Below are 25288 nucleotides of genomic sequence, written 5' to 3'. Positions count from 1 at the left end.
CACCCTCGTGAAGCTGAAAAATCCTAAGTTGAATCAGCTTAAGTCAGGGACTGTCTGTACTCTGTTCTTGGGTTCAATGTCATGGCAAGTCCATTCTCTTTGGATTAACCCATGCATTCAACACGAGCGCAGGAAAAAATGCTACCTGGATTCTTGAAGCGGGGAGCCAGACGACACAAGATACGTCCAAAGTTCATGTGAAAAAAAGAGCTGGGGGAATAGGCTAAGAAGGCATTGAAACATATCAAAAGCCACAGTGGTTGACAAAGTGAGATGCTAGTGTATGGATAGACCAGTGAAAGCCATGAGAATGTGTCACCATCTAGATACTCAAATTTATATATTTTAGTATGTAACTTTGACGTTTCCATCAGTGGGGGGAAGATGGGCAATTCAGTGAATGGTGTGGGGACAGCTGGCTGCCTATCTGGAAAGAAAAAATAAAAGTTGGATTCCTACCTCAAAACTTACATCCAAATAAATTCCTAACAGATCAAAGATTTGAAAGTAAAAAAAAAAAAAAAAAAAATTAAAACATAAAAAAAAAAAAAAATACAAGAAAACATAAGGGGATTTTTATGAGCTCCGAATCAGGAAAGACTTTCTCGGTCTGAGACAACACCCAGAAGAAGACACCAAAGAAAAGAAATGGATCCGATGTGATTCTATAACAGCTAAAGATTAAGCATGAGGTGAAAGCATCACACATTCAAAGGCACACTGAGAAAATATTTGCAACACATCACATCCCCTTCATATATAAAGAGTGCCTGCAAATCACTAAGAAAGAACAGCCAGAAAAGTCAATGGGGACGGGGCAAAGGGCATAAACAGCTGGCTCGCAGTAAAAAAAGCACAGACGGCTTTCAAACCTGTGGAAAGATGCTTCGCTTCTTTCGCTCGCGGTAAGAGAAATGCATGTTGTTTCGATCCCGCACGCCTTTACCTAGCACACTCCCACTGCCTTTCTGCCGGGAATATCTCTTTCTTTATTTACGCTCTTGGTCCCTTCCGTTTGGGCCTCGGTCTCTTGTGTTTGAATCACCTTAAGGAAAGGGGCTGCGTGGGATTGATCTCTGGGTCAGAACTGTCAATCGATATTTGTCGTGCAAATAAATAAGGAAGGAACGAACGAACGAACGCGGATTCCAGGCCCAAGCACCTTCCACGCCTCAAAGCCTTCCACATCCTTGACATCATCTAACTTCTGCAGCAGCCCTGGGAGCTGGGGGAGGTGGGCAGGGAGGTAGCCGTCGGTATGATGTGCCCATTTCCCAGAAGGGAAGGCTAAAGTCAGGCCAGAACACCCATCACCTGAAGGCTTTCCCAGACTCCTCCCGGGCCCACCCATCCTGTCCGGTGAGCTGCCAGCCGCCCCAGGGGACGGAGTGTTGGAGCGGGGCCGCGGCCCCAGCGCGGTACTCACTTGTGCATGTAGCCCTCGGACCCCGCCGTGAGGTTCGCCTGCATCACCGCCTGAAACTCTGTCTCGTTGCAGCAGTATTTGAAAACCGTGTTGTTATGGTGACAGCAGAGAATGAAGGTTTTGTTGTCCGAGAGCCGGGGGCAGTGGAAGCCGAAGTGATAGCGGCCTTTGTGGTCCGTGTATGGCTCACAGACTCGGAAGTGCGCGGACAAGACTGGAAAACAGAGTCACCGGCTCAGTGGGGTGCTTCCCCGAGCCCGGCTGCCCTGGGAGCCCGCCAGCTCAGCCTGGTTCACCGTGTCGCCAGCCTCTTCCCTCCCCAGAAGGGCTCTGGGGTCCAGTGTGAGCCTCACTTCTGCCAGGAAGCTGGCTCTGGGCTGCTGTCTCGGCCCAGGCCCCCCCTTGCTGTCAGCCCTGCTTACACTGTGTCCCCCAGACTGGGGGCCCCTTGCGGGCAGGGCTACATCTTAAGCCTCCGGGGCTCTGCACACGGCAAGGACACGACGTTCGCCGAGCGCCTGCTCTGCACGTCACGCGCTGTATCTCGTTGAACCCGCTTGGCCTTCCCACTTTACAGATGGAAAAACTGAGGCTCAGCGGCCTCTAGTGGTCTGCCTCAGCTGGTAAGGGGTGGTACAGAGAATCCAGCTCAGGCCTGCCTGGGTCTGAAGTCCAGCCCTCTCCACTCCCCCGTCGCTGGCTTTAAGAACCTCTCTGACCCCGTGGGCTGGTGGCGGGCCTGTCGATAAGCCCAGGAAGCCTGGGTGGCGGGCAGCCTGGGTGAAGGAACCAGGCTGCCCTCTTGGAGGAAGCGACGCCTCCTCTGTACCACGGTTGCTACTGAACGAGTGCCCGAGACCCGGAGGCCCGCAAGAGCCTGGCTTGGCCGCCCCCCTCTCACGGTCACAGGGCCGTCCCAGCTTCTGGACCCCGCATCCCCCAGCTCAAGGAGAGGGGCCCCTATTCAGCCACAGAGGCTGCTGCAGGCCCCGGCCGGTATTTACCAGTCGTGCCGACGGTGATAAATAGGACCGAAAGCCTAAGCAGCTATAACAATGGAAAAAAACCTGGAACCTGCTGTCTCCGGCTTAATTAGTATCTTCATAAAAGGGATCGCTGTATCTAATTTGTATCGCTGAAAAGGGGCTTCTTTGGCTGAGGACGTTTCTCCAACCACAAAGCCTCTGGTTTTGCAAAAGCTCCTCAGCCATTTCAAAGCTCTGTGTCTGCTTAGAGGTAATCAGACTGCGGCCCACACAGCTCCCTGGGCGCACCCGGGGCTGCCGGAGGGGAGTCCCAGCTGGGCTGCGGGGCCAGTGGGCGGACGGGCCTCTGTGAGCTGGGGTGCCGGGGCCGGCTTGGGTGGCCTCGTGAGATCCTGTGCCCGAAGTACAACACCCTCTTTCGTGGGGCTGGCATGGCCACGGTGGGGAGGTGGGCCCCCGTCTCAGGAGTCAGGGGAGCCCCCCCCCAGGCCCCCTGCTCGGCCTCGACCTTGGGAAACGGAAGCCCCTCCTGCGGGGAGACAGGGGTCACTAAGGCTGCCCCGTCCTTGGTGGGGCAGGCACCGTTTCGTTTAATCTCCTGGACTCCCATTGTACAGAGTAGAAGACTGAGGCTCAGAGCGGTGATCTCCAAGTGTTGGTCCCTGACCTGCTGTGTCTACATCCCCTGGGGATGTGTCACAAGTGCAGCTCCTCAGGCCCCTCAGCGGACCTTCTGAATGAGAAGCGCTGGGGTGAGGCCAGGCCCTGCAGGGGGGCTGATGGGCACGGGTCCGGGACCCACTGGCCCAGAGGAAGGACGCCCTAACGGCTGGATGTGAGGGTGAGAGGCGGGAAGTGTCCCTGTCCAGACAGGTGAGGAAGCTCAGGGAGGGAAGGGATGGAGCGGGGCGGGGCGGGAGGGGGGGGGGTGTCTTTGAGCTGGGTTTCAGGGGAGCCCGCTGTGCAGATGTGGGGTGGGGAGGGAGGCTGAGTAAGGCAGGGCGCGGGGGCATCCCCCTGGGTCACCCTGGCCACCGGCCGCCACAGATGGTCAGAGTCACCTGTTTTGCCGTTTGGCAAAGACAGGGAGGCCACCCCTGCTCCCCAAGGGAGAGAGTGAGAGAGCCGACGAGCCCAGGGCCAGGGACAGCTGGGTCTGAATCTTGGAGCACACAGGGTTACCCGCGCCATCACGGCCTCTCCGTGCCTCCTTCCCCTCATAGAGGGGAGACCACCGGGGTCCCGGACATAGAGGGGAGACCACCGGGGTCCCGGACATAGAGGGAGACCACCGGGGTCCCGGATGGCTGGGGGCTCTGAGGAGGGTTTTTCATTTTTGTTTTGAAAGTTTATGTCTTTATTTTGAAAGAGAAAGTGCGAGTGGGCGGGGGGAGGGGGGGGACAGAGAGGGAGAGGGAGAGGGAGAATCCCAAGCAGGCTCCACACAGTCAGGGCAGAGCCCGAAGTGGGGTCCGAACTCACAGACCGCGAGATCATGACCTGAGCTGACAGAGGCACCCGGCGCCCCTGAGGAAGGCTCTGTAAACAGCAGAGCATCGGCTGTGCTTCGAGCAGGGAGGTGTGAGTGGATAACACGGGGCTGTGCCTCCCGGCTTCTGGGTTCAGCGCGGTCCCAGGCTGTGCCTGGGGCCCGAGGACAGAGGGACACTCTGTTAGGAGGCCGGTGGGTCCTGAGGCACCAGGAGAACCAGCCCAGGTGGGGAGGGGACACCAAGGAGAGAGCGAGGACCACAGCGCGTCCCCATCTTGGGGACCAGTCTGGGCCAACGCGGCCATCATCTAACAGCAGTGTGACTGTGTCGCCTCGGGCAGCTCACTGTCCTTCTTTGAGCCTCAGTTTCCTCATCTGTAAAATGGGGGGGGGACCTTCCTCCTGTCTCCCAGGTGACAGGAAGGACCCGATGAGCTAATGCACCGAAAAGGAGTCAGGCACGAGCTTGGTCCCCAGGGCCTTGGCCTGGCTTTGGCTCTGCTGTCCTGGGAGCCCTCATCCCCCAGGGCCCTTCGCGGCCTCCTTCTGAACCAGGCCCTCAACGAAGGGTCAAGGGTCAAGGGCAGGAAGCTGGTGTAAACAGTTCTGCCAGAGCACCCGGTGTGCGGAGCCCCTGGGGACGAACGGACGAACGAGAGAGACAGAGAGACAGACGGAGACAGAACCAGAGATGGGGGAGACAGAGAGAGAGACAGACGGACGGACGGAGACAGAGGGGGAGGACCGAGCTGGCGCCTTGCTCTGATTGGGGCTTAGCCCACCAGTGGGCCAGCTCTGGTTTGGGGCAGCTGGAGGGCTTGCTTTACGCCCATCTTTGCCAACAGGGGTGCGAGAGCCCACCTGCCCCGTCGGGGGGCGCCTGGGAGGCAGGTCAGGACCCCGGCCCCTGCACTAGCCGTCACCTCCCGTTAGCCAGTCCGGCGCTCAGCCTCAGTTTCCGCATCTGTGCAACGGGATGACCGCGACGTTTCAGACCTGGCTTTCAGGGGGTAGGTAGGAAGTCGCGGGGAGCCCTCTCCTGGGGCCGGCAGCCGCCGTTAACCCCACCGCGCCCAGGAGGGCCCTCAGCCCGGCTCCCGAGGCAGGCACGTGGGGCGCAGCACACAGGAGGCTCCCCCTGCCGGGCACCGAACCTTAGCTGCCCTCACCAGGGGGGACGCCGGGGGCCGAGGGGTGCCTCCCTGCCAGCACCCGGACCCCGGCCCCGGCCAGCGCGGACCCCAGGAAGGGACCGCCTGCGCCCCCGCCCCCCTCCCCGCCGGCCACCCACGGAGGTCCTACCTGCAGAAATCAGCAACGAGAGGACAGCGAGCACGTTCAAGGACTGCTGGCCACAACTGGTCATCATTCGGCTTGCATCGGTCCGTCGAGAGCCGCCTGGGTAACGAGATCCGGGGGAGGCCGGGTGTGGGCCGCCCTGCCTGCGGGTGCAGGCACTGGCCGGCGGGGGGGACACGGGCGGGGACGCGTGTGCGCTGGGAGCGGGGGCCGGGCCGGGGCTGATGGAGACCATGCCATCCAAGTTCCTTTCTGGAATGAATGACCCCCCCCCCCCCCCAGGCCACCATCACCTCCACTTCTCTGCACGGCAAAATGAGACTTGATCCAAGGCGGACGGATGGCTCAGGTGCAGAAGGGACTGAGGCCGGTGGGCCGGCGCCCGGAGCGCAGGGGGGCGAGAATGGCCGTGTAGCGTGGGCGGGGGGCGGTTGGCAAGGGCCGGGGCACCTCCGGGGGCCCGCGGGACCCGGGTCTCCCCGCTGGGCCGCTGGCAGTGCCTCCCATCAGCCCCTCCGCCAGTCGGCCCGGAGCCCGGCACCTTGCAGGCATCGGGGGCACAGCAGTGGAGGAAACAGACGCCAAGTGGAACCGCGGGGACTCTGGCCGCGCCCGGCGTGCCTTCCGGCGACGGAGCGCAGACAAGCAGATGAATATTTAAAACGCTGCGAGGCTCCCGGGGACGCGCCCTGAGGAGCTGGCGGCCGGGACGCACACAGACACTGGCACGCTCACGTTCACGGCGGCCACGGGGCACGACGGTAACGGGCGGAACAGCCCTGGTGTCCGCGGGTGGGTAGGTGGGGAAACAGAAGGCGGCCTATTCACGCGGCGGAAGAGGATCCGGCCTCCCACAGGACGGGGATGCTGACCCGGTGCCACAGCGCGGATCAACCCCGGGGGACGTCGCGCTGGGTGAAATGAACCTGACACCAAAGGACAAACCCCGTGGGATTCCACTCACATGAGGTCCCCGGGCTCGTCACAGAGACAGCGAGCAGGACGGTGGGCGCCAGGGGCGGGGAGTTCGTGTGCAATGGGGGCAGGGAAAGAGTCTTGGAGGCGGGGTGGGGTGGTGACCGCGAAAGGGCTCGGTGACCGCTGAACGGCACGTTAAAAATCGTTAAAACGTGAAGTTTATGTTATGAGTATTTTACCGCAAGAAACGAAGCTACGAGGGGGAATAAAGCCAGGGGTCGGAGGAGGGATGCAGAGTGGTGCGGGGGGGCGCAGACAGGGTGGTGGGGAGGGCCTCGGGCGGAGGCGACGGCCGGCAGACCCGAGGGAGGCAGGATAGAGCAGTGTGGCTGTGGCCGTTTGGAGGAACCGTGCTGCAGACTAGGGAGAAGCAAGTGCAAAGGCCCTGGGGTGCGAGCAGCCCGGAGGCCAACGGGGGACCGTGGGGGGGTTGCGGGTAGCAGGAGGCCACCTGAGGCAGGGCCTGGGCCCTCAGTGGCCACGTCACATCAGGTGAACCTTGCCAACATCACCCCCTCCCTGCAGGCGCGTGGGAGTGGAGGCTGCGGGAAAGGAGAAACTCTGGGTCAACGGCGTGGCTGAACCTGAGTCCCAGGGGGCTGTAAGCCGCGTGTGGCTGCGGGGAGGTGTAGGGACTCGGGATGGGGATCAATCTGCTGAGCACCTAATACGCGCCACGTTCTGGTTCCGCACTCTGCACTCTTCCCTCGTGGCACCCCGTTGTGGCATCCGTGTCCACCCAGATCCTTAGGCTGCAGTCCTAAGAGCCCCGCCCCTCAGAATGGACGCTTATTTACAGTAGAATTGTTGCAGACGTAGCTAAGGTGAGGTCACCCTGGACCCCCATCCAGCACGACTGGTGACCTTCTAAGAAGGGGAAATTTAGACACAGAGACATGCCCAGAAGGGAGGCCACGTGAAGACGCAGGCAGAGGTTGGGGTGCTGCATCCACAAGCCAATGAACCCCAGAGATGGCCAGCAAACCTCCAGAAGCTTGGGGAGAGCCTCGCGGACGCTCCCTGGGGCCGCCCAGAAGGATCCAGCTCTGCCCACACCTTGATGTCTGGCCTCCAGGTTGTGAGGGCACACGCTTCCGTCGTGTGAGCCCTCGGTGTGTGGGGCTTGTTCCGGTGGCCCCAGGACCCTGCCACGGACCCTCCCGTGGGAATCGCCCCAGGAAGGGCTGGGATCTGCACTGAGGTGTGAGGGGCGCTCACCTGGGAGCCTACCCAAAGTGAGGATGGAGAAGGCCTGGCCAGCCCCCTCCCCGCCCCGTGGAGACCCCGCGCGCCCTCCCGGCCAGGCTGTACCCCCACGTTTTGGGGGGCCCTCGCGCCCTCCATCCTGGTTCTGCTGTCCGTGCGATCCTGTCTCCGCATTTGGTGGAGCCCTCCACCTCCCGGGGAGAGCAGGGCACACGCCATAGAGATTCGCTGCCAGAAAACACAGTTCTGGAAGAGGGGACCGGGAAGGGCAGGGTGCAGTCCACAGGAATGGCCTTCTGACCCGCACCCGCCCCCCACCCCAGACTGTCCTGGGGCACCTGCTCTGGGCCCGCGCCCGGGGCCATCACAGCTGGTTTGTCCTCGCCCTCCGGAGCTCACCAGCCCATCAGGGAGGGCACAGGGGCACCAGCTGGGGTCCGAGGAGACCCTGAGTCCCACTGACTGGTGGCAGGCAGAGCGGGAAGCCACCCTGGGAAACCCAGAGGCTGGACACCTGGCAGAGAGGAGACAGGACCAGACTCCAGGCCAAACGCAGGGAGCAGACGGCTGGGCCCGGCCGGCCACTCGGGCCTCCCTCTCTCCCGGAGCGCGGGCAGCGGAGTGGACCGAGGCTGCCGGGTGTTGTTCTTCTAGAACGTGAGCCAGTGGGGGATGGCGTGAGTGTAAGAGCTGAAACACCTTCATGGGGTGGTGACTCAGGCTGACGTGGCGCGTCAGCCCCTGGGGAAGGGCCCCCCCACCTCTCCTGCGGGCCTCTCTGCGCCCACCGCCCACCGGAGCCCCACGGGCTGTAAGCTGCTTAATTGCTCTGAGCCTGGGCCTCCTCCCCGCCTCCCTCAGGGCCCTCCTGGGAGGATGAAGGAGATTAAAGCATTTCAAAGTGCTTAGCAAGGATCTGCACTTAGGAAACCCAAGGATCTATCCGGGAAAAGGCACCGCGGGGGTGGGGAGCGACAGGTCCCCTGACACAGCCCCTCCATGGCTCCATTCTGTAGGTGAGCAAGCCGAGGCCCACGGAGGGCCGACACGGGTCTCCAGACTCCCGGGCCCTGGCCCTTGTAGGATGGGGCGGCCCCGGTTTGGGAGCCAGGCCTCCAGTCCAAGGGCCGGTGGGTTTGTTGAATGAACCCTGGGGTTGGGGAGGGGTGGGGGTTCCACCTCTGCCTTGCACTCCCTCCTGCCAAGCCTGCCCCTACGCAGCCCTCCATATCCTGGGGGGGCTGTGTCCTCCTCTCACTCCTGGGAGCCCAAAGCCTGTGTCACCCTAGAAGTGGCTCCAGGAGGCCTGCCTTGACCCCATCAGCTGGGAGAAGTTTGTCCCTCCAGAGAGACCGCTCATGTTCCATCACTTCTCTCATTAAAGCGTTAACACGTTTCTTCATTCACCGGTTCTCTCGATACCCACTCACTCACCCCCACTCTGGGACAGGGTCCGAGCTGGGTTCCAGGGACAGGGAAGAGGGCGCGGGCCGGGCACGGACGCCCAGCAGCTCTACCTTCTGTGACCGGTCCCCATGCTCTCTTCCATCAGGCCATGAGGGTCCTGGGCTGGGGCCCTGCCAGCTGGGGGCCACGGCCACGGAGCCTGGGCTCCAGAGTCTGGCCAACACCGGCCTCGGGCCGTCAGGCCTGCCTGGGACGGGCCGGGAGAGGGGTACTGAAGCTGGCCTCGGGGCCAGCAGACTGCGGGCGTGTGGGCCCAGGACGCACTGCGGTCACATTTGTCCCCCGTCCAGAACCGGTCTGCTCAGACTCCACGGCCCGGCCGTGCTCCCCACCCCCACCCCGGGGCTGCCTGGGCATGAGTCAAGGCAGGGGGATGGGAGGGGGCAGCGGAAGCCACAGCCTTGTGGGTGGGGGCGCGGGGGACCACGGAGGGGGCACTGCCCTACCTCCCCGGGTGCTGGGGGCAGCTCAGGTGCCAGAACCGAAGGCTGAGTCTGTGGAGGAAGAAATACCCATCGCTGTCACGCGGGAAGTTACATAAAAATTCCATTTCTAACGAGACAGCAAAACTCAGAAGCCGTCCCCGGCCGGGTCAGAAAGTGGCTTTGGAAGGTCCGTGGCCTCGGTGGCCAGCTGTGCTCCTTGGTCTGTTCGCAGGGGTGACGCGATCCACAGGACCCACATTTACAAAGCCCAAGCCTTCGCGGGGTCTGCAGCGGGGGACGTGGGTTCAGGGACTCTGGGTTCAGGTGAAAAGGGTGTGTCGTGCCATCAGGTACTGCCCCGAGACCCCCACAGGTGACCCTGTGGGGAAGGGGGGGGACCCTTCCTCCCGCCGGGTGGCCCTGGGTCCAGCTTTCTCTGGCTGAGCACCGCCACCCCCATCCCCCCCCCCCCCCATCCCCTGAGTAGCGGGCGCTGACTTTTCACTGCGTAATCTCAGGTAATTCCGTCCCAGGCGGGAGAGGCAGATCACCAAATGCGGCTCGTAAAGAAGGAAACTGAGGCTCAGGGTCACATAAGCCACTCAGCGGCTCAGACAGGAGGCCAACCCGGCCTACATCTTGCTCTCCATCTCAGACCTGCAGGAGTTTCCAGGTCTTCCCCGGCACCCCCGAGAGAGCCCATTTCCCACAGACAGATCAGATTTATTGTCCTGGGTTCTATCTCCTTGGAAATTGGTACATGGCTCGTTGGCCAGCCATAAAACTCAAATAACTGGGAGAACGTTCTGGATGAGCAGGACTCCCCTGAGCTCTGACCGCATCCAGAATCACGAGTCGGGCACGCATCTCTGCGGTCCACCCCTCGGGTCAGCCGGGGACTGCTGTTCCCAGATTCGAGGATTATTTTTAAACACCGAATTTGGCGAGGCTGGAGAGGAGAGGAAGGAGGGCATGTGGCGAGAAACAGAGCTGAGGAGGGTGAATGAAGTCCCCCCGGGAACAACAAGCGATCTGTTTTCTCATCAGCCAGGCTGGGCGAGGGAGGGACGAGGGGCAGGGCCTGGGGGCTGTGCTGACGGGGTTGCCAAAGCCACCCCAGGCCGGGCGCCCAGAGATGCCACATCCTCTCTGGGCGTCCACCGGCCCCTTTTCAGGCCACCCCACCCTCCCCCACTGGACGTGGCCAAGCGCCTCCTCCCGCCTGGACGGGGTCAAGGGCAGCGTGGCCTGGAAGTTGGGTGCTGGAGCTTGGACCACACCGTCTGGGGCCAAGTCCTGGCTCCGCCTTTGTAACCACACCCCAAGTGGCCTGGGACAAGGCTCCCCGGTCTCTTGGGACCTAGAATGGGGATAAAAATAGTATCTAATCCACAGGACCCTTGTGACAACGGAGTGAGGTGATTCATCAGAGCGCCCGACACAGAGCCGGTGAACGGCAGGCTGCCTCCGTCCCAGCCTCGCACAGCCATCCAGGTCCTGGTGGGCCCATTGGACCCATCGGACCAGCAGCGCACCTCCTCGGGAGTCCTGCCAGCCCCGGGCTCAAGTCTACGCTCACTCCTGAGGCCCTGCACGGTCTGGGCCTTCCTCCCACCTTCTTACTCTCTCTGCTCGTCAACTGTCAGCCCTCTCCGCTGGGCCTTTGCACATGCTGTTGCCCCCACACATGGGACACCCTTCCCCTCTCCTACAGCCGGACAACTTCGGCCCAGCTTTCAAGGCTCGGCTGGGGCGTCCGTCTCCCAGGAAGCTTTTCTCCCCCGGACTCTCTCACTCCCCTGGGTGGGTTCCTGAAACTCCGGCCTTGCCCCTGCCTCAGGATTGTCATGGGGGCGCCCCCGTCACCAGCGCGGACAGGACCGTGCTGCCTGTGTGCTTGGTGTCCTGCCTTGACTGCAAACCGGGAGAGGGGACCATGGGAACGCAGGCCTCGCCCCTGGGACCTGGCCACCCGAGCCCGGAATCTCCCGGCACTGGGAACAAAGAACACGTGACCAGTGACATGCCTGTCACCAACGCATACGTGTCCCACCGTGCCCCTCCCCCGCAGGGGTGCACGAGGGGCGGGCCTCCAAGGCCAGGCCCACGGCAGGGCGAGGACAGGTCCCGCCCCGGCCTCCTGGGCGCCCGGTGTCAGAGATCAGGGCACAGGATTAGGCTTTTGCTCCGCCTGGCCCTTCCCTGGGCACCCCTTTCCCCGGCTCCCCTGTCCCCATCAGGCCAGCCCGCGAGGCCCAGCTCAAATGCCACCTGGTCTGGGCAGCCGCCTCGGCTACGCCCCCCCCAGCCCCGCCCCACGGTCCGGGGAGAGGCCCCTCTTCTGGAGGCCCGTTCAGCGAATACCTAATGGGCTCCACTGGGGGCCAAACCCAGTGCAGGGCAGACATAAGCAAGTCGGACACAGTCCGGCCGCCACGGGACTGTGGTCTGGGGGGTAGAGCCAGGAAGCAACTGATCCCACCATGAGTTAGTGGCTAAGCTTGGACCTTCTTCCTACTTCTAGCGGTGGTAGGACCACTATGGATTAGCACTCCCCAGGGCAGGGCCCTCTGGGGACTCACAGACCTTCCTGCGGGCGGCAGGTGCCCAAGAGACAGGCGCTGGCACTAATGGGGAGGCAGCAGCTGGCAGCTGTTGAGGGCTGTCCCCAGGGCGGGGATGAGAATCACCCAGGCGCTCACTCGCTTCTAGCCAACCCGAGGCTGTACTGACGCCCTTCCCAGGGTGCAGGCGGGGGGAGGGGGGGGGAGGGAGCAGGGCCCGGATTCAAACCCCGCGCTCTGCTCCGGGGCCCTGTCTGCGCTCACCCATGAGCATGTCCACACGCCAGGCAGCACGCACGCGCACACGCGTGTAAGCCCACACGGTGGCAGTGGTGACTTAACCTCCAGCAGGTCCCCAGGCTCCCAGGGCCCTCCCTTGGCGGCGCAGACCTCACCCCGAGTTCGCGAATGTTTGTTTTCAGCACGACACCCACTTTGAGGCCGTGACCGTCTCGCTCCGAGATGTGAAGGCTGGGGATGAACACTCCAGGAGGCGAGACGCCCGCGTGAAGCCAGATCAGAGCGGGTCCCTTGACCCCTGCCGTCATGCTCGAAGCCCGTCCACCTTTCCTTCAAACGCAGATGGTGGTTTCCATGGCGTGCCCGGCACGGTGGCCCTCTGAGCACATCTGCCTCTTCCACGGGGCCGCAAGCCGGACAAGGGCTGGGACCCAGGACCGCTGACATAATTCGCAGGGCCCGGTGCAAAACGGAAAACGCAGGCCTTTGCTACAAAGTTAAGTCGGTATCTCTGGACAGCGATGGCAGGACGACTGCGTGAATCGCAGCCCCGCGAAGCCGGCCCTGCTGAGACCGTGCCATTGCTGCTTGTCGCCATAAGCAGCATCGGGGTTGGCACATAGTAGGCACTTGGTAAACACCCGCAGGAGTGGTGAATGAGTGTAGGCATCGTCGGCCCCGTTTTTCAGATTAAAAAAAAACCCCTAACTTAGCGAGACGAAATGGTTTGCCTGGACCTGGAAGGTGGCAGGGCCATAACCCGAACCCGGGGCTGTCTGACTGCAAACGGGCTCACGGTGGGTGCCGGGTGGGGGGTGACGTCACCTGGCCTGGAATCCGAGCCCTGCCGTTCGCCAGCCGGGTGTTCTAGACAAGTTACTTCACTGGCCTCAGGTTCCTCGTCTGTGAGACGGGAACCGTGCCCCCACCTTGCTGGGGGACTGGGGACAGAAAGGACCAGAAGCACAGCAGAGCACCTAGCATCTAGCAAGTACTCCGAAAGGGGCTCCTGTCTGGTGTCGCCCACTGTTCCCAAAGCCGGCGGTTTAGAGCTTCCCGTGTGCCCCCTTAGCAAACGGCGGTGTGTTTGAAACCATGCCTGCCGTGAATTTCTGAAGTTCTTCCCTCCATGCTGTGCTTGTGCCTTTGGTCAGCGCCAACAGCCTTCGTTCTGACGGCTGGCTCATCGCTTCCCTGCCCGGTGCAAGCTTCTGGGGCAGGGGGCACTTCTGTGCCTCTCAGGCCCCCACCATACTTAGCATCCAGTAGGCGCTAAATAAATATTTGCTGCCCAAGGAGTAGAAACTGTGTCCACACTCGCTGGTCCGGATGCCAGATTCACCTTACTGCCAAGAGCAGGCTTTCAGAAGAAACAGCGTAGATCCAGGCAGAGAGCAGCAACATGCCTGCTCCTCCCACGGAGACCGGGTCCCGATTTCTACCGTCATCGCCAGTGACCTTGGGCATTAGCCTCATGGTGGAAGCCAGTGACCTTAGCCAAGAAACCCCAAACCCCAACTCTGGGGCCAGGGAACACGGGTGGGGCATGATAACACCTGCTCACCTCTCCACCCAGGGAGGAGAGCTCTCTGCAAACTGTAGGGTGGGATGCTGGGGTGTTGTAACCAAAATAGTGTGCAGGTTACCATTAACTTAGAAACCACTGCTGTCTCCTCCAATGCCCCCCTCAAGAACACATTCTTCCAGTTTCTCCTTGGTAGGGCTCTCTCCCCTCTGCAACGTCCTCCCCCCAGCCAGCTGGGCTCTGGGTTCAAGTTCTCAACTCGGCCTGTTTCTGTGGCCCCCTTCCTTGAGCCCCTGCCCTGGGCCCCTTCTGCACACTTCCTGCACGGTACTCCCTCGACTGTTGGAGGCAGGCACTGCCGCTCTCCCCACGTCACAGGTGACGAAACTGAGGCTCGGGCAAGGGCACACAGCTGAGGGAGGCTGAGCCGGAAGTCCTAGTCCTGCCGAAGGCCCCGGGTGTTCTGCTCTTTCCCCTAGGTGCCACCCCGGGTCACAGGGCAAGCGGCTCCCCCCCTCCCCCCCACTCAGCCTCAGTTTCCTCCCTGGTTAAGGGGAGGGCTTAGCTGAGGCCATCGAGGGGCACTCTGCAAGTTGACAGTCCTCTGCCTCCGTCTGTTCCCTGGAATTATCTGGCGGCACCATGGAGCTAAAACAACCCCTGGAAATCCCAGCGGCATTTTTTTTCCCCACTGGAGAAACACAAAAATATCACATGAAGAATGAATCACTGACTGTGTCAGGGCAGGAAGAGGAAAGACAGGCCCGCGGAACGCCTGTCTGGAGGGTGGCCTCGATTTCTCTCCCGACGCCGGGGCCTCTATTCCGGCCTCCCTCGGTGTGCGGGGCCCTGGCCCCGGGACCCTTCCTCACAGGGGAGAACAGAAGCCAGAGAGAAGCCTCGGATTCCCACCTGTAGGTGGAGATAACACACCCACCCTGAAGGGGTGCCGGGAGGGACCACGGAGGCATGCACGGATGCATTCATTCATTCATTCATTCATTCTTTCTTTCTTTCTTTCTTCCATTCCATTCGAGGCATGATGCTGGGCTGGGGGCTGCAGCCCGGTGGGCCGAACAGACCCGCCCCATCCTCACAAAGCCAACCAAATACCCACATGTGTGACTCAGGGCATTGGAGCAGATGGGGGGTGGGGAGGGGGCTGACCTGGTCTGGGTCGGGGGCACCCCAGGGAAGCTGAGCTTTGACAGGTAAACTGGCCCGGTCCAGACCAGGAGAGGGTGGGCCTAGGGGAGAGAGCATTCCAGCACTGAGCACAGCTCGGCAGAGGCCAAGAGGTGCAAAGGGAGACGGGAGGGGAGGCAGAGGAAGGGGGAGGAGACCCCGTTCACCTATCAGGGCCCAGGTGAGAGCTCTGGGCACAGGGGACATGCCAACGGGCATCATTCGTGAAGACCACCAGCAACGAAGGGGGCTGCGCTCCTGGGCGGGGAGGGGACAGGAAAAGAGACCACAAAGCAAGTGAAGCGGGGGGGGGGGGGGGGGCATCTGAGCACCTACTGTGTGCCAGGCACTTTCGTGCATTCTTGGGCCTGCATTGGAGGGGGGAGGGAGGTGCTGGCCATGACTCTGTGGGGGGCCCCTCCGTCTGTCCACACGGTCCTCTGCTGGCCAGAGCTGGGTGAGTGCACAGGCCACCCCGAGGAGCCGGGTGGACAGGGGAGGTTGAAAGATTGACAGCTGGGCCACAAAGGAGGCCGGCTCCCTCCCCTTGCCTTCTACCCTTGCACTCCCACGTGGCCTGAGCTGCGCCACAGATAAACCCCCTCTCTCATCCCCTGGGAGAACAGACACCCTGCGGGCCACCAAGTCCAGACTGGGCTGGGGCCCCTGTGTCCCGCCACGGCCCAGGTGGGCAGAGGCCCCCAGCACGGGGAGAGCGGGGGCCGTGGGGCCCAGGGGAAGTGCCGCCCCAGCCTGGCGGGGTTGGGGGCCAGTAGCCTCGGGACCAGGAGGAGTCGGGATTATCCGCGATTTACAGGTGAGGAACCAGGCATTTCTCATCTCAGCTCGGCCCCCGGGCCACCCGGCTAGTCAGTGGCAGAGCTGGGACTCGGACCAGAGTGGCCTCCCGAGGGATGAGTGAGGGGATGGGGGCGTTCCCGGCAGAGGGCAGAGGAACAGGGGGGAGGTGGACGGACGCGAGGGCTGTTTCAGTGCCACAAATGCGTTTACCAAGGGGAGAAGGAGCCGGAGGGCGGGCTCGGAGCTTGGGGTCCCGACAGTCGGGCTTGGGTCCCGGCTCGGCCACTTCTCAGCTGTGTGACCCTGGGCATGCTCCCGCACCTCTCTGAGCCGCTCCCGCACCTCTCTGAGCCCGGCCCGCCTCGACGTTTTTACGATACGATTCAAAGCAAACCCGCTGCGTGCCAGATCCCGAGAACCATGATATACAGACAGGTGGCTGGAGCGTCACAGGACTCTCTGTGACCACCCTACGTAGGACAGGACCCACCGGCCAGCCTGGTGGGCCGGGACACAGGACGCCTGGAGGAAACCCGAGTCCTCAGCAAGCTCGGGGAGGCCCGGGGGAGGCTGATGTCACCACATCCTCAGAGTGGGTGCCCAGCTCTGCACGGTACAGGGCACCAACGCCCCTCCCAGGCTCAGGGACGGCCCTGCTGGCCCGCGGGGACCACGCACGAGAATGTTCTCGGTAGCGCGGTGTAGAAGGGCAAACCCTGGGGACGGCCCAAGGGGACAGACGGGAAAATGCACTGCGGTGTGCCCAACACTGGAACACAGCCACGCCGGACGTCACGGGGCATTTTAGCAACCCAGGGCTGAGGGAGAAATTCAGGTCCCCAGATCAAACTCGGCACGGTCCACTTTCCGAGACCAAACACAGCTGGAGAGGAACAGGCGCTCTGGAAGGAGGCATGTGGCCGTGACCGGGCACAGAAGGGAGCGAACATAACGCTTGGGTCCTGCGGGGGCAGGGGGCGAGGGAGGGCCCTCGGGGCCAATGTTCCAGCCCTCGCGTTGGGTGGCGGGTTTGGGAATGTTTATTATGTCATTAGGAGACAAACGAGTAAAAAAAGAGGGTTTGGCACGGATCACAGTGGGAGAGCACCAGGGGAGGAGCCAACCTCATTCCCTGGCCCGCAGTCCAGGCAATAAAATGTCAAATCAACGCGCGGGGCGCCGGGGTGGCTCAGTGGGTCAAGCGTCGGCTTCTGGATCCGGCTCAGGTGATGATCTCACAGACCGTGAGTTTGAGCCCCCCGTCGGGCTCTGTGCTGATGGCACAGAACCTGCTTAGGATTCTCTCTCCCTCTCTCTCTCTCTCTCTCTGCCCCTCCCTGGCCGTCTCTCTTTCTCTCTCAAAGTAAATAAATACACTTAAAAAGCACCGTTTTAAAAAACTGAACAAAAAAAAAGATTATGCCCCCTCCCCCATCAACTGTAAATAGTCCCAACCCCCTGGCACTGGGGAGCCAACCCCTCAGGCGTGACGGGCGGGGGCGGCTGCAGGGAGCTGGCCTGGCAGAGTTCTCCAGAAGGGCTGCCTGTGCTCGGGTCTACCTCCCAGGCTCTTGGCCTGGCACTGGGGTTTTCCCACGCCCCTAAGGATCTGTCTCCACGTGGATTTCCACACTTCCTCCCGGTGAGTGTCCTGTCCCCTTGAGTACTCCCTGGTCATAAACTCTCTGTGCCTTGGCTTCCTCGCCTGCACACGGGGGACACCGGTCATGACCCCTCCTCCCGTGTAACTGCACAATCTGACCTGCCCTGGTGGGCCCACCTGACACAACACAGGCACAGGACCCCAACGCCACCTGGCACCTGCCTGGACAGGTCACCCGCCTCCGGGAGGTCCGGTGTCCCCCTCTGTAAGTGGGCGCCCTGCCTCTCCCCGCTGCGGGTCACGGGGAAATGAGGGAGACGGAGGTCGAGTCGTGCGCGAGGTGCCCTTGGCCATTCACAGGGACACCAGGGGATCCAGGGACGGCAGGACGGGTGCCTGAGGGGAAGAGGATGCCAAACGGATGCCGGTGACCAAACACACTGCAGACAGCAAAGCCCCCGCGAGGCTCCAGGTGCTCTCAGCCGTGCCCTTGACCCTGACCCCCCATGATGGCGCTCTCCCACCCAAGGAGGATGAGAGCACCATGTGACTTGCTCAGGCGTTGCTGTTACTAACAGCGGCCCCAGCGTGGAACCCATATTCAAAACAGACCGGGACAGGGGCGCCTGGGCTGGGGGGGGGGGGGGCAGTTCAGGTCACGATCTCGCAGTTCGTGGGTTTGAGCCCCGCGTCGGGCTCTGCGCTGATGGCTCGGAGCCTGGAGCCCGCTGCGGATTCTGTGTCCCCCTCTCTCCCTGCCCCTCCCCCACTCACACTCTCTCTTTCTCTCTCAAAAATAAACATTAAAAACCCTGACCGAGCCAAGTAACCGGGGTGTGATGCACCTGGGCACGTTCACCCTGGGGTGAGGCACCTACATCGAGGATGCTCTATGTGGTGGGGAAGAGTCAGAGCCTCTACCAGCTCAGGACCCTGGAGAATCGAGGGACCTCTCGGACCCGAGGCGTCCCCTTCTGTCTACTGAGGATAGCGTGCACTAGAACGAGAAGCACGCAGACTGTGGTAAGGTGGCTGGGCCGGGGTGCCTGGAGTGCGGCCCTGCGCCCCACCGGGGAGCCGGCTAGAAACACGGGATCTCAGAACCCGCACCTTCATACCGGCTTTTCGGGGGATTCTGACACCCGCTCACGCAGGAGAACCACTGGGCTGGTCAGAGGTCAGGAGATGGTTTCTGGAAAGGGCCTAAGGCACCTGTCCTCTGAGCCGCTTGGTCTTCATTGTAACGACTCAGCCCGGCCATCGTCGCCCCGTACCCCATCCCGAGCACGTGGGTGAGGCTGTGTTCCAATGAAACTTTATTAACAAAACCAGGCGGCCCGGGGCCACTGAGCCCCTGCGTCACAGCCTCGATACCCACCAGCCTCCGGGGCACCTCCCAGGAGCTGGCTGGAGACACGGGCCCCTGGGCCGCCCTGCCTGCCAACCGGGCCGACACCTGCAAGTTCGAGAGGCCCTGGGCCGCAGCACACGCTGGGGAGCAGGCAGCGGCCTCTCCAGGCGGCCCCCGGGCCCTGCCGCTTGCTTGCTTGCTTGCTTGCTTGCTTGCTTGCTTCCTTCCTTCCTTCCTTCCGGGTCTGATGAGCAGGGACTGGGGGGGGGGGGGGGGGGAGCTGGGGGAGGGGCCGCCAAGCGGGTTCTAACAAACCTCAGCACCGACTCGCGGCTAATCTACAGCAGCTGCTGTTGCAACCAGAGACTTGTCAGCTGTGATTAAGCGAAGTTGCCTTCAGGCCAATCAAGTTCAAAATTATGCAAATGGGACCATAAAGGAGACCACGGGGAGGGTGCGTGCGCGCTGGCTCCCTCACTCGACCTGGCGCTCTGAACCCCACCCCCCCCACCGCCACCGCTGGTCTGGGGTGGGGGGGGCCCCCGCCCGAGTCACCCCTGGACCCACTCTGCTTCTGGGGGTTAACGAGCCGGCCGCCCACGCTCCGCATAGTTGGCACCGAAGCCGCCGGAGCGGGAGGTGAGCCAGCAGCCGGCAGGAGCCCAGCCAGGCCCTGACGCCCCTCGGAAGAGCATCTTTGCCACCCCCGCTTGGCCGGTCTGGCCCCACGGGAGCCCCGATTCTGGCCTCACCGGGGGCCCTCCACACCTAAGAGGGCTCCCTGGTGGTGGTGTCCTGACAGCTGACAGCCGGGGAAACAGGACACTCCCAAAGGTGGCAGGAAGCGGCGCCCAGCCATCTTCCCCGAGCGCTTACGAAACGCTGCTCACCCCTGCGACCCAGACCTGGACAGCCTCCTCCAGCTCATCTCCATTCGCGGGGCCCCTGGCACCCCCAGGTGCGCCCCACAGCCATCCCCAGCCCCGTGGTCCCCCCTCCCCTGGGCTTTGCGGCCTCCCTCTGCCAGCCCCTCCCACGACGGACCTCCCAGGAGGAGTGAGGGGTCGGCCACCAGACCCCCGTGAGGGGTGGAAGGCACAGGGGTTCCGCGACAGAGGGAAGGCCCTCCCGCCCCTTTCAGACACACTCCCCGAGTCCCCATCCTGTCCAGGGGAACAGCAGTATCACATCGTCTTAGGTGACCTGGAGACAAGCCAGCTCTCAGGCCTGAGGTCACCATGGTCGGCTCTGTCAGGGGTGGGGTCAAGAGCGGGCTTCTGGAATCGCAGGGAACTGCTCTGAGCCCCCCCCCCCCCCTCCCCGCTCAGGGAAGACCAGTGCCTCAGGCCTACGCAGCCCTCCCCCCGGCCCTGGAGGCCCACCCAGGTTCACCCCGGCAGCGACAGGGCAGAGTCTGGCCCCCGGAGGGCGAACCTCCTTCACACGGGGCCTCCGCGGCCTGAACCCTGCCCAGCAAGGCCGGCTCCCTGCTTTTCAAGACGGAACATTGCTCATAACGGCGAGAAACTCGCTCAGTTTTATGGCCTAGGTTGACATCGAGGTAAACAGTGTTATGGAGGTCTAATTAGCGTGCCGCTTGGGGGAGCGTGGGCTCAAAGATTTCTGGGGAACGGAGAGGTCCCATCCGAAAGCGTTCATGAAAGAGCTCCGCCAGCAGGAAGCCCGGCCAGGGCTGGGCCGGGGAGGGCAGAATTCCACGAGGCGGCAGGTGCCGGGCCCGAGCCTGGCAGAGGGTGGCCAGAGAGAGGACAGGGGTGCGGGCTGGCCTGAGGGAGGGCGCACGGCTGCCCTGGGACCCCTTAGCCTGTCTGCGCCTCCTCCTTCCCTGCGAAGGGGGGTGCTAGTCCCGGCTCGCGGGGGTGGGGTGAGGATTAAATGAGATCGTATACGGGAACCCAGGACCGTGCCGGGTGGTCAGTCGGTGGCCAGGAAACAGGGCTCCTCTTCTCTGCGCATCCTTCGTGGAGGTTTGCTTAGAGCGGTTATGTGTTCTCCTAGGTGAGGTTGTCGCACGTGACCCTGAGAAGCGCTCCAAGGGGGATGATTAGCCTCAGGTGGACACGAGAGGCCTCCCAGGGGCTGTCATTTCTAGGGAGGCGGGTCACATAGCTTATTAGAAGCAGACCTGGGACTGGTACCCAGGTTTCTAGATTCTTGGCCCGGGGCTCCCTCCACAGTGTCCAACTGGCCACACCTGCCACAATGCACCCATCTCCGGCACGGCGGAGGGAGGGGGCGTCTACACTTGGGGCTCACACGGCTGTCTGTGCAGCGGCATCCCCTCCCCGCGCCCCACGGTCAGTCGGGGGGCCCCTCCTTGGACAAGAGCCCAGGGGATCCAGGCTGTGGAGGCAGGACCCAAGCAAGGGTTAGCCTGTATGTAACCACTGGCCTTCTGTACATGGGAAACGGGAGAAAGAGACTATTTCTTGAGCACCTACTACGTACCCAGCCTTCGGACAGCATTTGACAAAGGCTGCCTCCTTTAATCTTCAAAAAGGAGGCGGGGCTTCTGCTCCCAGTTTGCAGACGAGAAAACTGAGATGTTGTGTCACCTGCCCAAGGTCACGGGGGGGGGGGGGGGGGGGGGGGGAACCGCTGAGCTGCTGGTATCCAGCAGGTCTGGTTTCCAAGTCAAGGTTCTTTCTGGGCCTCTGGCTGTTGGCCTTGGGCAATGGGGAGGAAGTGGAGGGGAGGGAGGGAGCTGCCGCTTTCCTGAAATGAAACCGCAGAGAAATTCCCCCTCTCCCGAGGCCTGGGGGAAAGCAGAGGAGAGACCATTTTTGGAATCAGCTGGTCCCATTTCCCACCGGATGCTGGAGTCCCGGCCCTCCGCCCACACTTGGGACTTCCCGGCAGATCTGGCCCCTGACTGAACCCCTTCACCCACAGAACTCAGCTCACCACAGCCCCCGGGGGGCCATTCTCCTGGGGGACAATCAGACTGGGAAGCTGGGAGAATCTGTGCTCCCGGCCCTCCCCTCTGTGCTGCTCTGGCCTCACACTGAACGGGCTACTTTTTTTTACGTTTGTTTATTTTTGAGAGAGACAGAGTGTGAGCGGGGGAGGGGCAGAGAGAAAAGGAGACACAGAATCTGACACAGGCTCCAGGCTCTGAGCTGTCAGCACAGAGCCCGACGCGGGGCTCGAACTCACGGACCGCGAGATGGTGACCTGAGCCGAAGTCGGCCGCTTAACTGACTGAGCCACCCAGGCGCCCCGGAACAAGCCTCTTTTAAAACAGTCAGCATTTGGCTCAAGCTGTGAAAAATGAATCCACGTTTGGTGTGTTAGGGGGTGTAGGCTAGGCCACGCCTGGGAAAGGAAGGGGTGGTGGGTGGGAGGCCCCCCTTCCTTCACGGGGAACATCCAGGTACTGGGGAGACAGATCTGGTTCCAGTGCCCTCACCTCCGCTACTAGACATGGGACCGTGAGCAGGTCGCTCCATTCAAACCCCCAGTTCCGTTCCTGCCTCCCTCCCGTCCATCTCGCGGGCAGGAAACTTTCAGCGAGCACCTAGTAGGCGCCACTCCTGACTCCAGCCCTGAAGATGCAGAACTGAACTAGACAGACACCTGTCCTTGGCACGTGGATGCCTCCGTCTGGAGCGGAGAGCGGGGCTCTGCATGCCTCCCCACCTGGGGTCTGGCACAGGAGGGGGCGAGCTCAGGGCGCCCACCTTGGCGACGCCCACGCCTGAGGCCCCTGCAGACTGACGGCCCCCCGGTGGAGGCCGGGGCCAGGGCCGGTGCCCCTCTGAGACCCTGGTTGCCCAGCCCTGCACTGGGCACGGAGCGGGAGGTGGCAGGCAGTGGGGGGACGGGCGGCGAGGAGGCAAGAGGCCCCGGCCCCGGCCTCGGACAGTCCACAAATAAACTGCTCATCCCCCTTACCAACTGAGAGAGACAGAAAATAGCTTTCACACTATATTTTCTGATTTTTTTTTTCCCACTTCACTGCTTCTAAATCGATCCAGAACAGATTGTCCAATTGTTTGAATTTCAGGAGAAAAGTCTCCTAATCTTTCCTCGGTCCTGCCCAGAATTCTGCCGCGCCCTAGCCCTCTCCTGGCGATCTGGCTGGAGGCGGGGGCTCCCCCGGGGCTGGGGGGGGGGGGGGTCTGTGCTCTCTGGTGGCGCTCATGCCCAGGACTCCCCGGAAACGTCCTGTCCCCGGAAGAGAAGGCTTTGCTCCTCCGGGAAGGACCGGACTCGAGGGGCTCTGCCCGCAGTGGGGCCACTCGGGAGCCCGAAAGCCTGGGTAGAGCTGGAAGCCGCCACCCGCCCGTCAGGTGGTTGCCCTGCCCGTCAGGAAAAGTACCCTGCGTGCTGGGCTGAGCCACAACCTAAGCAACCGTGAAGGGCTGGCATTATCCCTGTTGAGCCAGCAGCAGGGCAAACACTCCTTAACTTGCCAGAGTCAGGCCACTGCCTTGGAGGCCAGGCCACTGCCGAATGCTACTGCCTTTCCACCAATGCCACGGTCAGCCACGCCCAGGTGCGGAAAGCTTGCAAACTCCTTTTCCTGGGCTCCATATGTGTCGTCCCTTGTGCCTCGATGTCCCTCTACCCCTTGCCCCTTGACCCGGTCATCCCATACTCTGCCTCCTGGGATGCCACCTCCTCCGGGAAGACCTCCTTGCTGCTCTGCCCCCTTTCTCCAGGCAGCATGCTCCTCCAACCGCTGTCCTCACCGACGCTTGCTCAGTCCCTCATGCAGGACCCCGACCCGGGGTGGAACAGGCAACTGTGCCCAGACGGCGAGCTCCAGGCACAGCTTCCGGAGTGAATGACCGGGCAACGTGCACCTGAACAAACGGCTTGCGTGCTCCTGTCTGACACCCGGCCCCTTCCAAGGAGGCCACAGATGACAGTGCAAACCAGGTTCTAGATAGTGAAGGTGCCACTGCCCTTGACCTCGAGGTCCAGATGATGCTGGGCAAAGCCAATGCAGCCCCTCCCAGACCTCACCTCCTCCCCAGGATCTCGCTACCCTGCATCTGTCCCCCCAGAGAGAAGGAGCTGGGTGATGGTGACAGACCAGTGGAAACACGTGAAGGGCTTGTTTCCGGAACACTCTGCCTGGCCCCTCAGGGCCCCCACCCGCGTGGGCGGCAACCCTCCCAACCCCGGGACGGGCAGGCCTGGCTCAGGCTGGCTCTGCCCTCCCACCTGCCCCTTCCCCGACCCTGTGCTTCGGGCCTCCTGGGGAGGGACTCGGGGGGCTCACAGGCTGGTGCTCCAGATCTCTGCCTGCAACGTGCCACCCTGTTTGCAAAGCCTCCCGTGCAACCTGTCCCCCACCGTATGGAGTCCAAACACCTCCTCCGACTTCCCGCGCAGCTTCCCAGATTACAAACTACGCTCAGACACGCTGCCTCTGTGCATCGCCACCCCCCCACCCAGAGGAAGCGAGCGCCCCTCCCGAATCACGCAGGATGAGACAGAGGTTCAGAGGCGCGCCCGACGGGAGGCGGCCACGGTCGGAACTCGACTCCGTCCGGCTCAGAACCAAACTGCCGGGGGCACCAAGTGGCCTGGGCCCCCAGACTTGGGCCACCACCCCTGGTCCCGTGGAACGGGGACAAGAGACATTTGCCCGGGAGATGGCTACAAAGCCCGTTCTATCTCATGGCTCGCGGCCCTCAAAAGGAAGCCCCCTCCCCACTGCCCTGATCCTTGGCCTGTGATGCTTCCTGAGAGCTGTCGTTCCTTCCTCCCTCTGTCCATCCGTCCCTCCACCCATCCACCCACTCACCCGTCCATCCCCCTGCCGGCCCGCCCCTCCACCTTGTCCGTCCTGTCCGGGCACACCTGGGCTAGGAGCTGTGTACAGAGCTAAATCGGGAGAGACGTGGTCTCCATCCTTCGAGGACAGAGAGAAACTCCACTGTTCTGTGCCTCCTGGATGCTTCGGTTATTAAACACGACAGTGGTGACAATGACGGTACCATTTCCTGAGCACTTACTAGGGGTCAGGCTCAACGCCAAGCACACTCCTTGCATTTATCCATTTAACTCTTGAAAGAACCTTGTGAGGTGGCCGCTGTCCCCATTTTCTAGATGAGGGCGCTGAGGCCCAGAGAGGTGACGCAACTGGGGTTTGAGCCCCGACGGTCCCTCCAGAGTTCTGGGGCGGTAAACAATGGTTGTCACTGTAACTGGCCCAGGAGCCCACAGTGTCAGGATTCTTACCTGGAACCCTCAAAAGCACCCCTGTACCTTATCACTACCAACGTTATCCACCTTTCGCAAAGGAGGAAACTGAGGCCAGGAGTGAAACAAGCAGCCGGGCGCTGGGGCTGGGCTGTGAACGCAGGAGGGGGGACCGGGGCTGGCCCCCGTGCTGCCGGGCTCTGTGGTCTAATGGCTCCCTCGATACGTTTGTTCATTCAGTCAACAACCACCGCCACGGAGTTCCCCGCTCTGGAGGTTCAGGGACGATCAGGTGCGGTCCCTGCCTGGCTGCTTCAGGAAGGGCCGGAGCGATACAAACAGCAACAGTGACCTTCCCGCTCGTTGTGATAAAGCGAGAAAGCAGAGAGCTGGCGGGCTCGTGAGCACATGCTCCGTGCACACGAAGCACCTTCTGCAAATCCTATCTGGTTCTCACCGTAACCCGTTTCGCAGATGAGGAAACAGAGGCCCAGGGGCCACGGCACTCGCCCCGGGTCACAGAGTTCGGAACAAGCAGAGGGGAAACTTGTCCAGGGTGGAGG

The 25288-nt window shown here is 62.3% G+C and overlaps 1 protein-coding gene across 4 annotated transcripts in view; it reads right to left on the bottom strand.

The window, feature by feature from the left end:
- SHISAL1 (shisa like 1) overlaps positions 1 to 25288 on the bottom strand; it is a 128920-nt gene that overhangs the window by 41653 nt on the left and 61979 nt on the right. For 3 of the 4 annotated variants that reach the window (XM_086712048.1, XM_086712047.1, XM_086712049.1), the window contains exons 2-3: positions 5207 to 5302; positions 1427 to 1640 (exon numbers count right to left, since the gene is read on the bottom strand). In XM_086712048.1, coding sequence (XP_086568174.1) covers positions 1427 to 1640; positions 5207 to 5273 — 281 coding nt within the window. In that variant the 5' untranslated portion in view covers positions 5274 to 5302. Of the gene's footprint in view, positions 1 to 1426; positions 1641 to 5206; positions 5303 to 11643; positions 11929 to 25288 lie in introns of those variants that run through there. The other variant, XM_086712046.1, reaches the window with a different exon arrangement.

This window comes from Puma concolor, chromosome B4, assembly GCF_028749965.1.
Source record: "Puma concolor isolate L17-30 chromosome B4, mPumCon1.1.hap2, whole genome shotgun sequence".
NCBI lineage: Eukaryota > Metazoa > Chordata > Mammalia > Carnivora > Felidae > Puma > Puma concolor.
The sequence above is the reverse complement of the archived record's forward strand: the minus strand, read 5'-3'. Positions and strand labels throughout refer to the sequence as shown.